This window comes from Gavia stellata, chromosome 22 (assembly GCF_030936135.1).
Source record: "Gavia stellata isolate bGavSte3 chromosome 22, bGavSte3.hap2, whole genome shotgun sequence".
Lineage (NCBI taxonomy): Eukaryota > Metazoa > Chordata > Aves > Gaviiformes > Gaviidae > Gavia > Gavia stellata.
Window position 1 is genome coordinate 3054757 of NC_082615.1, and position 15031 is coordinate 3069787.

General features: G+C 49.4%; 1 protein-coding gene across 1 annotated transcript in view; it reads left to right on the plus strand.

Annotated features, from left to right (window-relative positions):
• LOC132318947 (CMT1A duplicated region transcript 4 protein homolog) overlaps positions 1-14495 on the plus strand; it is a 29815-nt gene extending 15320 nt beyond the window's left edge. Inside the window, exons 2-3 of the mRNA XM_059828071.1 lie at positions 14062-14247; positions 14290-14495. Coding sequence (XP_059684054.1) covers positions 14062-14247; positions 14290-14495 — 392 coding nt within the window. The remainder of the gene's footprint in view (positions 1-14061; positions 14248-14289) is intronic.
• The last annotated feature ends 536 nt before the right edge of the window (positions 14496-15031 follow it).

Sequence of the window (15031 nt, forward strand, 5' to 3'; positions counted from 1 at the left end):
TATTGGGTACACTTCCCTACTGTGCGGCTTATCCCGAAAAAGGCACTGAGGGCGAATAAAACAGGAGAAGGAGGTTATTCACCCCTTGTTTGGGGCTGCAAAGGGTTAACTGCTGCCTGAGCTCATAGACCAGTGTTACGGAAGTTGAGCAATCTGGGGTTTATTAGGGAAACTCAAACCGGGAATGAAGAGAGCTCCAACCAGTAGGAAAGCTTTCTTGGAGGTTTGAAGCGAGTTTTCTTCAAGCTAAGCACTGATTTGAAGTGGCACTGCCAGAATTTCTTGCAGGGGCCTCCAGGAAGCGAAGGACGAACAGGCTGATCTCTTTGAACCATCCCACCAGCTCAGCATGTAACTTTTATTGCTCTGTTGTGTCTCCCTTGCCTGGGCAGACAAAGCGCCCATTGTTTGTCCCGCACCGCTTCCTCCTCCGCACCCCGTGGAGGCTGCAGCCGCTGACCTATCGTGGTCTTGTTCCCGGTGGACAAGGAGGTTAAGTCCTCCCTGAGGATGCACGGTGCCCCAAAGGGCTCGGAGGTGTGAGATCGGCTGGAGAGACAGCTTACGGCCAGGTGTTGGGGACCAGGGCTCCTCTCACTTCCCGGAGGAGGTGACTTTTCTCTACATCTGGGCTTGTTGTCAGAGATGACCAAGAGTTAAAAGTGAATGGGTGTCCATGGGGTGGGGAGTAAAAAAACCACCCTATGAGCTGGGAGAAATAAAGCACATGAAAATGTGGAGCAGGCAGCTGGGGAGGGCTGGATGGTGCTGGTTTGCCCAGCACACCGGGGAGAGGGGAGCAGGTGCTTTGTCCCAGTGTGGCTGGGACTGGTTGCCTCTAAGAAGCCTCTATCAGACGTGGCTGCAGATGCACTCTGTATTTTTGCTTTCCTCCCCCAGAGTCTCACAGTTAACTGGGAAAATATTATTCTGCCAACTCCTCTGCTGGTCCCCACCACCGGGAGGTCCTTGTGCCCTCCTGCCAGCATGAGCTGGGCTGCTCCGCCACTGGCACAATGCTGTGCTGTTCCTGTGATCCGCCCTCCCCAGCCTCGGTGGGATTACGTGCTTTCTGCTGGCACCGGCGGGGGGGTGTCAGGCTTGGCACTTGCTGCAGGAGAACGGTGTTTTTATTTTCCGTGTGTCTTCAGCCTTTTGTACCAGGGCTGTCCTAAAACGACCTTACTGCCCTGGCTGTGTGCTATATATGTTCAGGAAGGGGAAAACGTGGCAGATCTCCAAATGAACTTGGAAGGTCTCTGTTTCTCCCCTTGCCGCTGAGTGGGTGAGGTGGAGAAATTCCTGTAAACAGCAGGAGTTGTACCATGCACTGGTGTTAATGGGACTTTCATACTATAAACAGTGGCTGCTGGGTCAGGGTTGGGCTTATCGGGCATTTCACTTGCACCGAGGCGTTGCTCTCTTACTGATGATGGATGTCAGCTTTCTTCCCTGGCCTGAGTGCTTTCCAGCAGCACCTATGGCAGTTTGGCTGCCTGCAGAGGACAACTCTTCCCATCATCTGTGGGCAGAAAGTGCCATGGGGGTGTGAGGAGCTTCAGGATGAGCAGTGTGGTGGGGTCTGTGCCAAACTCTTGTGGCCTTTGAGGTGGCAGGGGTTCACGGAGGGTCAGGTAGCAGGTACATCCCTGTACCTTTATGAACTTGGAGAAATCTCTGTGCTTTTGCCGAGGTGAGATGGAGAAGAGCTCTGCTGTGTTGCACTGGTGCCCTGTCCACAGTTGCTTGTGTGTTTGGCTGGTTGTTTCTGGGCTGGCCCAAGCCCTGTGGGCACTGGTGCAGGAAGCACTTTGGGGCAAAACTGTGTTGTATGACACTTCCACAAAGAAAACACTGAGAGGTGTCCTCAGCCCTGTTGGGAACAGCACCCATGAAGCAGCAACATGTGTATCCTCATCCTTGCTGGGACAGGAGCAAGTGCATGGAGGGGCAGCTGGGCTGGCCTTGGGGGCTGGTGTGGGCTCGATGCCCCTCTTGGATGGCTGAAGCTGGAGGCTTGTGTGGGATGACGAGTCCAAGGCAACCTGTCCTGGCTCCCAGGCTGTGGCCTGAAACATGGATTGTCAGCTGGATGTGAGATGACAGACTAGAGACCCTTGGCAAAGTGGACATGGGAGCTGCAGTCCCCTTTTCAAAAGGGGATGCATTCAGCACATGGCTTCCAGCAGTATTTGCAGTGCCTCCAGGCATGGGTGCAGCTGTGTGAGCCCTGGTGGGGCACCTCCAAGCTCTGCCCCTCTGGCTGCTGCAAGAAGAGCTTTTTGGGGGCAAAGGGTTTTGGGGGGGGTGGCAGCAGAGGGGCAGGAGGCAGATGCAGAGCCACATACGAACATCTTGTCCTTTGCATCCTACTTCATCTGTCGCTTTGGAGCGCGGGCCATTGCGTCTCTGAGGGGAAAAAAATGCCCAGAAATTCCACAGACCCTTCAATATCGTTTCTGTTTTACACTGAGACAAAAAAGGTCCCTTTGTGTGAGGGCTCAAAGAAATAGCCCAGTCCCACAGCCTCCCTGAAATCTTAATGTCAACTATTTGCCTCCTTGTGTTTTCACATAAACAAGCGCTTTCTCCTGAATATCTGGGCTCTGGCTGCTCCCCCAGTTTCGTGTTCCCCCTGCTCGGTGGTGCCTGCGGGACGGACAACCCAGCCCCCTCGTCCACCTCCTGGCCAGGCTTGTGCGGGTGGAGAGATGCAGGGACTGGCTAGGGGGGATGTGGGCCAGAGTAGCAAGGAAGGCAACTAAAGCTGGGCTTGGGAAGAAATAAACAGTTTGAGCTGCTTTAAATTCAAGTGGCTGCTGCTTGTCTGGTAGCAGGGGGTGAGCTCTTGCTTGCAGATCGAGCACAAGCACAGTGAGGCTGGTGACCTATCCCTGTTCACACCAGCTTGGCCCAGTATCTCGTTCTGCTCTTGCCAGGGTATTGGCCACCCTGCTTTGGGGTCAAACGTTCCCCTGGTTTAAGTGACTATCAAATTAATAGCACTACGCAGATCGCAGCAGCTGAGAAACCGCCCCTTCTATTTTAGTTGCTGTTTGCGTATACATACTGGAGTGCCTCGGGTGTAAGGCTGAAGACTTCTATCCTGGAGCCCACCTTTTTTTCTATCATATTCCCTTCCCCTTTATAAGAAGAAAAAATGAGAAGCAAAAAAAGACTATAATGTTGTGTCTGCAAAGTAAAAACAAATTAGTCTCTAAAATGCAAGTGCCAGCAGCGTTCCTGTGGTTATTGTTCATTCAGCTGGGCTGCATGCGTGTGCTGCTTGGTGTTCCTGTTCTCAGCTGCGTAACCTGATATATCACTGGGTGCATTGTAAAACATGTCCCGTGAGAGTCAGGGGATGCAGTGCCTGCAAACTGCTGCTGCTGTGGAAACCCTAATTTTTGTTTCTTTTATGTTCCACTGTCAGTTTTCAAAACTTGGGGCTTTTGGGGGTGGAAGCTGGTCCCGGTAACTGAACATGGATCCTGGGGTTAAGGCAGTGCTTGCTAAGGCAGCTCTGGAGAGAGGCAAGGTAGTGGAGGTGATGTCATCCACATGGGTTCATGCCTTGCCTCTTCATGTTGGCACTTTTGGAAGTATTTGGGGTGATGAGATAGTACCTGCTGGCCTGGGGCAGGATCTTGGCTAACTGCTCTTGGGCTGTCATAGTTTAACCAATGGTTCAACTTCCAGTGGATCCAAAGCCCCTTGGAGGCAATGGATGGGCACCTGTTAACTCCACCTGATGTCAGATCAAGCCCATCCTGGAATTAACAGGAAAAAAACCCCCATGTGCCAAGCTATTTGTTTCTTCCGTTGGTTTGTCACTGTGCTCCTAGCACCTAGGCAGGGTTTCTCCCCTTCCCTGGGGTCTGTCATGGGGATCCTGAGTTCCCAAATCTGCCTTGCTGCCTGTTTTGTTGATCTCTTCCTCCTCCAGCCCTTTCAGAGCCTGTGATCATCTCTTTCCATCTTTACTGTACAGCTTCTCAATTCACATGTATGGGGGGGAGTTTGGGTTGAAGCAGTTCATGGAGAACTTCAAACAGTAAAATCAGATGAATGAATGAATAAAGGGTAGTTTTGTTGCTCTTATCCTTTCATCAGCTTTATTTGGTTCCCAGCAGTTCATTTAGCAATTGCTGTTCCATCTGGCTTCTTGCTGAGGGTCATATTAAAATTCTGCTGAAGTTGAGAGCAAACTACTGTTGAGTTGTATAGGACTGGTAAGGTCTGAAGTTGACTTCTGGCAGGGTAGCACTCATTTCCCTTCATGTTGCTTGAACTGAGAGGTTGAAAAACCTTTGAACAGGAACCTTTGGAAGCAGGAAATTCCTGTCCTGCGGATCTCCCAGCAATGCAGGTTAAGCTAAGATTGTAAAATACAGCATTAAGATATGCCCAGCGGTGTTTGTCAGCTTTCCTGAGGGATGGATGTGGTCCCCCCAGGACATGGGAAGAGGAAGGGGCATCAGCTGCTGCGATCTTCCCAACTCAGATCTGCAGTTTTCAGTGCTATACTTCTATTTGGCTGTAGAAAAATAGATGCTCCAGTTTGACTGAAAAATCCCCTGTCAGTGGAAGATGACATCCCAAGCCCACTGCAGGCAAGACCCTTTCCACTGGCTTGGGTGTCCTGTGGACTGGCCTTGTGCTGCAGGAACATGTATGCCTGCAAGCTGATTGAAGGGATGTGCTGCACAGGCTCCCATGTGTTGCAAATGAGTCATTTAGGCCACTTAAAGGATCACTGTGAAGGGTACTGGAGAAAGTGATTTTAATAAAGTTTATGAAAAATGCAACTTAACGGAATTTGATGGCAAGGTTCACTCTTACTTACTAAAACATACAAAGAAAGACCAGAGAAACAAAAGGGTAAAGAGGACCCTCCTGTTGACTCATGAGGTTCAAATGGGCCCCCTTTCTTTCTAAATTCCTGACAAGAGTTTAGGTGCAGCTAAATCCAGACTTGGTCAATGGTTCACATCTAAAGGAAAGGAGAGGGTACAAGAACAAAGAAATCCTCCTGTTGAGTCACGAGGTTCAGAGAAGACTGGCTAGGTCCCCTCCCAGACTTGGACAATGGTTTATGTCTAATGGAAGAAATACAGAGTAGGGAAGACCCTCCTGTTGAGTTATGAGGTTCAGAGTAGACCCCCTTGCTTTCTAAACTCCTTCTCGGAGAGGAGTCTAGGTGTAGCTAGGTCCAATCCTAGTCTCAGACTTAGTCAATGGTTTATAACTGAAGGATTATATGTATTTAGCAGCAGTTTAAGGTTCATTTACAGTTTAAGGTGGATTAAAAGATTTTAGCAACACTTAATCATTGGTTAGTTTAACATTTGCAGAGTTAACAGAATTTACTACAATCACAACAGTGGCTTGGTTACAGATTTGAAATGATAGTATTATACTTGCTATCGAGTACTCAAATTGATTCACACATGCACGCAGGCACAAAGATATAGGTATATACACAAAGGTATACCTGTTAAAAATTTCCCTTGAGTTCTCTGAAATACTCATTTCAATTGTCTTGGCACTTCTCAACAGGCAAGGGTTGTGCCTTGAGGAGGAGAGGGTCCTCTGTGAACTCTCCAGTTTGCAAAATTGAAACTCTGAGAGCTGTCCTACTTGGATGGAGATGCTGGTGGCAGCCCGCTGGGGTCCAGGAGAGCTCAGAGGGCCTCTCCTGGGACCCCTGTTTATAGGTTTGCAAGATGATTGGCTTTAGTCATTAGCAAAACAGTGGAATTTCAGTAACAATGGTGGTGTTCCACTTGGGCTGCGATCCAGATATGGAATGTTCCAGGGCTGTCAGGGAATGACTGATTATTTCATTATTCCCCCTTTCATTGCCTGCCTCGGTCAGGTAACAGGAGTGCTCGGTGCGCTCAGTGCCGCTCCCCACCTTAGCCGTGGAGAGTACCTGGTGCAGTCAAGGAACACTTAACTGCCCAGCTCATTGCACAAAGGCCAAGGCTGAGCTGGAATGGCTGAGATTGTAGAGCGGCCCAGGAGAGGGGGGGAAGGAATGCACCACCACACCATGTCCGGAGTGAACCAAGCATTGCGTCTTCTCCCTTCTCCGCCCCAGCCTTTGGAGATGTCGGCTCCTGCAGGCCAGTGTACCCCAGCCAAGGATATGGGAACCACATGGCTAAAGCTGAATGAATGGGAGCCAGAGGTTGGGGGCCCAGAGCCTGTCAGCAGGGGCTGGCTTAAAAACAAATGAAAGAACAGAGGAAAAAATAGTTCGAATTACTGTGAACTTCTAAAAACACAAAATAAAAGCTTATTATTTCAGAGTACCCTTTGCAGCATGTAATTTCATTTCCCCCCATTTGCTTTTACTGCTTGCTCTGGGCACTGTCAGAGCAACCTGATTTATAAGTGACAGCTTTGGCTATTTTTCAGGCGAGTCTCTCTAAATAAAGAGTGTGAAAACTGTCCCGCTGCCAGCAACTCTCTTAGAATTAAAACTCGCATGAGTTGTAGCATGGAGTAAAGTGCTGGGTGCTTTATGACTTAAATGTCTTTCATAAAAAGTAACCTTCCCTCCCTTCTCTTGGGATAATTTTTCCTTTTATTACACAGAATATCTCAACCTGTAGTTGGAGAAAATCAAATAAAACAAGCAGTGGCTGTTACCTTACTGTTTCCCTGCTACTGGTTCCCTTGTGTACTATCAGTAGAGAGTTGTAGATCATGAGGGAGATGTTTATTGACCAAGGGTTTTAGCAACAGAGCTTTGTCTAAGGTTTTCTTCCCATCCTGAAGAGGTAGAGAAAATGAGCAAAATGAAGCATAGCACCATGGCAGGTATACAGTATAGCCTGCTAATTTTAAGTGAGTTGATAATAATTGGGGAAAGCCTTAACTGACAGCCTGAACAAAGGTCTGAGAAACTGTTTTCCTCTGCCATCCTGTGTTCTGGTGTTGAACTATGGCAGCTCCCACCCAGACCCGAGTCCAGAGAGGGCTCTTGGCTTTCATACTTGGTCACAAGTTGACCCAGAGGGTCTGGAGGACGCTGTGCAGTGAATTCCCTCTGCAGTAACTTGAAGGATATGAAAAATGGCTGTAGCTGTGGCCCTACATGTGTGGCACATGGACACTGCGGGGCTGGGTCTTTGTGTTGGGGAGAAAAATGGATCTCTGGATCTTAAACGCCCAGATGCTGGTAAAGCTTAAAAGGATTTCCAAAGATTAGGACTGGAGTGTACCCCTGTGAAGTGGCCTGGCTGACTCTCTAGAGCAGGTTTTAACATTGAGGGGTTTGCAAAGGTCTGCCAGACAATAAATTTCCAGAAAGAATGGTCACAGGTGTAAAATCAGCATCCTTGTAAAACACACGCTGCATACACATCTGTCTTGAACCTGAGGCTGTCCTCAAATAAACCCCGCTTGACATTAAGATGAAAGTCTGGTCAGGTATGAAGTTGAGAAGCTGCAATCTGATCTGCAGCTGCATTTGCCTTGCCAAGCCCAAACAGGTTAACCTTACCTGTTACAGGGGAGGGCAGGTCTTTACTTGCCTCAAAGAGTACACGTGCTACTTGGCCCCCATCTGAAAGGTTGCTGCTCAGCGCAGTCTACCCCACGAGCAAGACAGAGACCCTCGTGCTGCATAGCTGGTCGCGGGCTGCTGCCGCCTGCCAGGGTGGGTGGGTGCTGCTAGGGGGTTGCCCATTGCTCAGGAGAGTTCAGTCAGTCTCCTGATGATTCTGTTTAGATACTCTTCCATTGATGACACTAAAAAAAAAAAAAATCAAATTTGATCAATGCTGCTTTTGTGGATGGGGTTTTCAAAAACATTTGCTCCCACCCAAGTCAATGGGGAATTTTTCGGTAGGATGAGTTTTATTTCAGGAGGAAAAAGTTAAGCTAACACAGGGTGTTTTTTACTGTCCCATTCTAGATATTGCATCCTTCAAGGCCCTCTTTGGAAAGCTTCCAGGTGGGAGATTTTTTTGGTCTTATGTTCCAGGGCTGGCACTTCCAGCAAAGGCACATGAAGTTCAACACTGCAAAACTGAATTTTTCAGAAATATTTGTCTGCTGTAGGGGCCTGGCTCTCATCTCAGGTGCTCTTGGCTGTCCCAAATGAAAGGTAATACTAAGCTGGCTTTATAATTGCACCTGAGCAGTTGGTGCCCTGATGCCCTTGCTCTTGTAATCACAGAATCACTAAGGTTGGAAAAGACCTGTAAGACCATCAAGTCCAACCATCACCCCAACCCCACCATGCCCACTAAACCATGTCCCACAATGCCACGTCCACACGTTCCTTGAACACCTCCAGGGATGGTGACTCCACCACCTCCCTGGGCAGCCTGGTACAGGGTTTCACCACTCTCTCAGTAAAGAGATTTTTCCCAATATCCAGCCTAAACCTCCCCTAGTGCAACTTGAGGCCATTTCCTCTTGTCCTGTCACTCTTCACTTGGGAGAAGAGACCAACACCCACCTCACCACAACCCCTTTTCAGGTAATTGTAGAGAGCGATGAGGTCTCCCCTCAGCCTCCTCTTCTCCAGACTGAACAACCCCAGCTCCCTCAGCCGTTCCTCATCAGACTTGTGCTCCAGACCCCTTACCAGCTTCATTGCCCTTCTCTGGATTGTTGGGTTTAGCCATTTTCTGATCTTGCTACTTCAGTCAGGTTCTGTCTTTATATTTGGCATTGGCTGCTTATCCTAGGGAAATGGAGTAAGTGAATTCAGGCATGTACCAAGTTTGAGATCCAACAAAAGCACAGGATGGGATATGGATGGAGAGCCTCGCACAACCTGATCACTTCTTCTCACAGTGCACCTTCTGCCAAGGATGCACAGCAAGAACAGATGACGAAAAACATGATGAAGTGGAAGCAGAGATGGGAGGGGAACGTGGTTTTGGTGGGCGGAAGTCCTGGCACTCATGGCTGTGGGGAGCAGCCAGGCTGGTGGTTGTACTTACCATGAGGAACCATGTTTTCCAGGGATTAGTCTGCAGGTGGCCATGCAGCCGGGCTGATGGCTTGTGACAATGGGCCACGAAGATGTGTGCCCTGTCTCAGCTGCATCGGGTGGTGCGTGGCAGGCCAGACCTGATGCTGAGCTGGTCTCTGTGTTATCAGGGTACACTGTGTTAGGGTCAGGTTTGCCACTGGAAACCACAGTCTGGGGGGAACGTGTAAATCCCATCGCGGTGCTCCCTGACACATGCTGGTGAGATCCTGAGCTGGCGTCGTGATGGGAGAGGAGTGTGTTGGAGCGCTTCCCGTTGGAGTGGTTTGTGAGCAGATATCTCGGTGTGGACAGCTTCAGATGAACCCCAGGCAGGGTTTGCAGAGGCAATGGCAGGCAATCTTGTCGCTGCAGTGGGAGGGCAGTCAACTCATTTCTGCTCTGAAGCCTTTAGCAGGACAATCCTGAAGACAGGTCTCACTAGTAGGCGCTTATGAAGCAAAGGAGCTGATATATTTAGAGGATTCCCAGGGATGTTGCAGAGCCTTTTCTCCCTGGGCTCTGAAATAACTTCCAGGCCAGTAGCCAAGCACAAGCTGTAAATAACAAATGGTGGCTGATAATCTCGTTTTGCTCCGAGATGTTGTCAGCTCTGGGCTTTCCCTTGGCATCTTCTCTCCAGTGCTTTGCATTCCCATCCTCAGCTCCCAGTGCTGTCGTGGCATCTGGCTGTCTCCTGTCATGCCCTTGGTATGAACTTGGTGTGGAGGAGTCATTTCTGTGGTGGCCTCCACAGGGATGTAGTGCAGGAAAAGTGTGGATGCCTGATAGATCCAGGCTCTGTGGTCAGGGTGGTGTTTGTTTGTTCTTCTGTTTGTGCTTCTCTGGTCATTACTGGTTTGGAAAGGGCTGGAGATAAGGTCAGAGGAGAAATGTCTGGGATTTTCATCAGCCTTTGTCTCAGCACTCAAACATGGGCAACTTGGAAGGCAGACTCTGTGGCCTCATCTGAGGCTTTCTCTACCAGAGCACCCACAACTACCCAGGAAAACTCACCCGACAGGTATCCAAACTTTATCCTGTCACCAAACATTCCCACCTCATCAAATATCCAAACTGGGGTTGCTGTCCACCACAGTGCCTTTTTCTCAGCATTTAGGAAATTCTAAAACCCTTTTATTTTATTGCCCTGTGAGATGATGCTGTAGCAATTAGTCAACACAGCTGTGCCCAAGGCCCTTTTGAAACCCCAGCCTACACGAACATCACATAAGCAGCAGCAGTATTTATCCAGGATCAAAATAATACTGTGCAAACACTCAAATATTAGGAGACACGCCTAGCACGTGCACATGTCCTCCTGCCCTGAACTCGTGGGCTTAGCTAGCCTCCTCACATCAGAAACTCTTTGAGCAGGGAACATCTGGCTTGGTGCAGCAAAGGTTACCGTTCCAATGAAAACACCAGGCGTGCAAGCGAGAGGTGCGGGCTGGAGCCATATCTCGGCACCGTAACCCTTGTCCTTCCCTATTCCACCACCTCGGTGTGCTCATTCCTTGCCTTTTCATTGCACAATAGATTGTTTGGGTGAGGGACTAAGCTGGATCTTTGTTTGCTCTGCAAAACATGCAGCGCATTTTGTTTTGGGGCTATATGCAGAAACAGCTCACCGTCTCCTCGTGGCATGGTCCTCACCCGCATTAAGCTTGTTTGCTTTGTTAGGAGCTGGTGCTGCTGGTTTGGCTGTGGCCCTCCCTGTCACCCTCCCCAGCCCCCTGGCACCCATGTCGCAGCTGTTTGGGTCTGGCCTGGGAACAGGCGGCGAGGTTTCGCTGCGCCTCTGGGGCACACGGCGTTCTTTCCACGGCCTTTGTTACTGCTGAATTAAATTTACAGCTCAGCCCTGCGCGGTGGCTGGGTGCCCGGGTTTCACTCCGTGTGTCTAGTCATTTTACAAAGACCTGAGCTACAGCCTATAAAAGTGGGGAAAAGGGCTCCAGATCAGCTCTTTTTGTGCCTCGTTAGCATTGTTTGGTGCCTGATCCTGCTGTTTTATCCACTGGGCTGCAGTGCAATAGCTTGCATGTATGCATGCTTGCCGTCGTGCCCATGCGTCCTGTGCGGTCGCTGCCCAGAGCAGCTCCCGGCGTGCTGCTTCCTTCTGCCGAGACCGAGACGGGGGGTGCTCCGCTGTCCACCCGGCTCTCTGGAGGATGGGCTGAGGCAGAATTCCCTAGTCATCAGAAACACCTGGAAAATAGCTGAGTTGTTCCTTAACAAATATTTTTAACCCTCTTGTAGAGGTTTTTGCTGCACATGAGCCTGACGAGCTAAATTGTAAAACAGTTCTGTAACAGGGGTTAAAAACTCCAAATAGTGAGTCAGAACAGGCATTTGAAGAGTTATGGACTATCTCAGCTTGTCAAAATAAACATTTTGTTTAAGCACAGAGTGTGCCACTGTCTGAAAGCTCATAATATAAAACAAGACTTTTTTTGTTTTGACTTTTCCCTGATCGTAAAGCTGAGTGTGTATAGCATAGGTACAGAAGGGTGTAACTTCACAGCAATATGATTGCAGTGAAACTTCTTTGATCGGGAAACTTTTTTTTTCTGAAAATACGTCAGGCTGTTTCTATTTATAAACTTTGGGAAGAGCCTGGGCTGCCCATTCGATCGTCCCCATACGCTGCTACCGGGCCATCAGCTAGTGCTTCATGGGGTTGTCCTGGCTGGATCTGCTGATGTCTCCCTTGCTGGAAGGATGGATGGCTGCTTCTAGAGAGCACGGTTCACGTAGGGGAAGCGAGCAAAGCCCCAACTCCCGCCCTTGGGATGCAGTGAAGAACAGTTATTGTCAGCGGGCGTTAGCAGGGGTGCTGGGTTGTAGCCGGGAGCGCGGAGGGGCCGGGCAGGGGGAGCGTGGGGAAGGCAGAGCTCAGTGCCGGCCCCATTCCTGCAGCGTGAGCAAGAGCACAGCTTATGTAAAAGCAAATTCCTGATGCTTTGCACACCCGGAGCCCATCTGGCACCAGCTGCGGCATGGACAGAGGCTGCTGGAGCAGTGGCCGTGGTGCAGGTTCCCGGGCTTGGGAGCCTGCGGGATGCGTCTTGGTGCAGAAGCCACTGAAAATACACTTTTCCTCCCTCCTTCTGTCCCTACAACTTTAGCAGAAGATAATCTGAAGCAGCATGTTTCTTTAAATGCTCTCATTTCTCTAAAACTAACTTGGAGCTCCAAGCTTTTTGGTTTTAATTTCTACCGGGAGCTCGTGGTAGGACCTTGGGATAAATGCACGCAGCTCTGTCCCCGCATGTCCCCATCTCTGAACGCCTGAAGTTGGCACGCTTTTCTGATGAGGACCCTGGGTATCGCAGCTGAATGTCAGAGCCCTAACAAACCCCAGTGTGTTTTTGTTCTGGGTGTTTCCCTGATACGCATCATAGCTTAGTCACAAAGAACTGACTCTCTGCAGGAGAGAGGAGGAGAAAAGAGGCAGAATTATTCCCAATTTGAAAAAAAAAATAGTGCACAATGAGAGGTAAGGATCAGGCTTTCCTCCTGCACCTGATTGATTTAGGAACAGGGAGGTGTGTGTGATGTGGGCAGGTTTGTAAATCCCACCTGGAGCAGCTTGTCTCCTACCTCCTCTGTGCTCCTGGCTCAGCCGAGCTTGGGGAGGGGTAACCAAGGGCTGCTGTGCCCTCCAGGGACATCTGGTGAACAGGGCTATGGCGTAGAGGCCAAGTATTTATTGGCTTCTACTTCCTCATGTGTGAAACCGTTCATAAAGCATCTAAAGAATAAGATTTAGCATCATTTTGTGGATCGGGCTTTCCACATCTGTAAACCCAATAACTTTGCTCTTTAATAGGACCGTGTTCTGCCTCTGCTGCCCCCCACAGCAGCCACTTCTTGTCCTTGCCTGTTCTGAGGGCAACTGAGACACCCCACCTCCTCTCCTGAGGACTGCCGTGCCCACCGTGCATGGGAGACTCTCTAACTCCAAGTGTGGATATCTTAAGCAAAAGCCCGGTTGCAGGGTGATTGCTCCATCTCTCTGTTTTTCCTTCCTTTCTTTCTTCCAGGCTGCTGTTCAGAGCTTGCTACAGACCAGTTTTAAATACGCTGTAGCATGGAAGTTTGTCCCTTTGACGGCAATGGACCTTCAGGGGAGCCTTTATCAGCAGGACTTCCCTACCGTCTTATCCCAGTTGCTTGTGCTAAGCAAGATTGCATTTTATTACTTTGACTATCTAGTCATAATTATGCTAACCATTGCATTAGGCAAAGTTAGTGAAAAGTAAAATACTTGAGACAGAAAACTCTGCTTTTGTGCTCTATAACTCTTAAAGGACTAATGACATCTAAGTGAAAACAAGCTGGTTTTATGAAAAGCCTTGTATCTAAAAATACTAATATCGATGATCTCATTTCCCAAGATCTATTTGAATGCATCTTCCTTTTCTGCATGGTATTTTTCTTGGATTTTCTGCTTTGAAGTTTCCCTTGGACAGACATCTTCCCAAGTAGGCTCAGTCTAATGCCTCCAGCCATTTCTACCAACCTTGTGTTTTGAGGTGCAAGACTTGAGTGATTAATGGGGTTTGGGGCAGAAAGCTGAGACTGGAAGGATCTTCAGTGCGGTCTTGTCCTGCTGTGTGCTATCTTGGCCATTGGTCAGTGCTGCAGAAATGAGAACTGCTGATATTCCCCCCCCACCTTTTTCTTTTCTTTCCCACTGCGCTTCTTAGTGTAATACTGACCTTCTGCAGTGCCTCCTTGGCCAGTGCAACCATACCCTGTGTTCAAGTAGAGAAATAAAGGCACAAAGGCTGGAAATGATGGACATAATCTGTATTTCTTGCATGGGTTATTTGAATCTTGATGCAGAGTAGCTACCTGGAATGACACTGTTGTCCCATAGTGCTGCCTGGCCCTCCATGGCCATAGCAAAACCATCACTGATCCTAGCCATGGTCTTTGCCTCCACAGAGCATCCTTGGTGTTGCTGAAGGCATCCTTCTTTCTAACCCTTCCCAGAGAGGGAAGAAGCCAGGAGGAAACCGGCTGTGCTCTCATGGTGTCTGTTTCTTGGGTTCCAGAGTATGCCCTGCCTTCGGTCAACATGGGTCTGCCTGGCCACCTCATCCAGTGCCACCGCCCACAGCCTGCCTACACCACTCACACAGCCCCTGTGGTCAAGATGCTCGTTGAGCAGGATGAGCGCAGAAAGGCTGCATCCAACCACCCAGCAGAGACAGAGCCAAACAGACGGCCTCAAGAAGCTGGTTTTGAGAAGGAAACCCAACTGCTGTCAAAAGGGCTGCAAGAAGCTGGTTTTGAGGAGGAAACCCAAGTGCTGTCAAAGCTGAATGGAGGTATCACGACCCCCGGGACTGGGAAGGACTCTGTAGGAATGTCCACGCCTGAGAGCAGTTTGCCATCACCAAGTGTTTGCAATAGGGTTATTTTTGCAAGAAAACCTCCCTTGCGTGTGCTACGGTGTAGTTCCCTGGCACATTCCAGCAAGAAATGACCTGTCCACAGCTAGAAACAAAGAAAAGGAAAAGATGCTCTCAAGTGTTTTCAAGTGCATTAAACTACAAATGCAAATAGCATTTAACTTTTTGACTCTTTTCCTAAAAGCCCTATTTGAATGAAAGCAGACAAGCACAAAGGGTGGTGGTATTGCATTTTGCGCTTGCCTGCTCTCAGGTCTAGAGAAAACCATAACTTCTTCCTATTGACCTTGCTTCACGTGCATCGCTAGCTGTTTGCTGCTTTGCTTCTTGGAAACACCCCACAAAGAGTGCAGCGCAGAGGCACGGTATGGAGATGCGGATGCCTGCACGCCCGCGCAGCCCGGCACACACAGGGCCCAGTTCTCTGCTCTCCTGCGTCTTGTGACCCCGCTGGCATCGGCGCTGAGTGCCAGCAGCCGTCGCGGGGATTTGGCTGAGGGTAATGGCCTCTGGGGACTCTCCGTACCTCTGCATCCGCTCCAGATGTTGGGTGACTGGAGGAAAAATACACTGAGAATCGGTGTCTCCTCTCTTTGAAGCTGTATGTAGC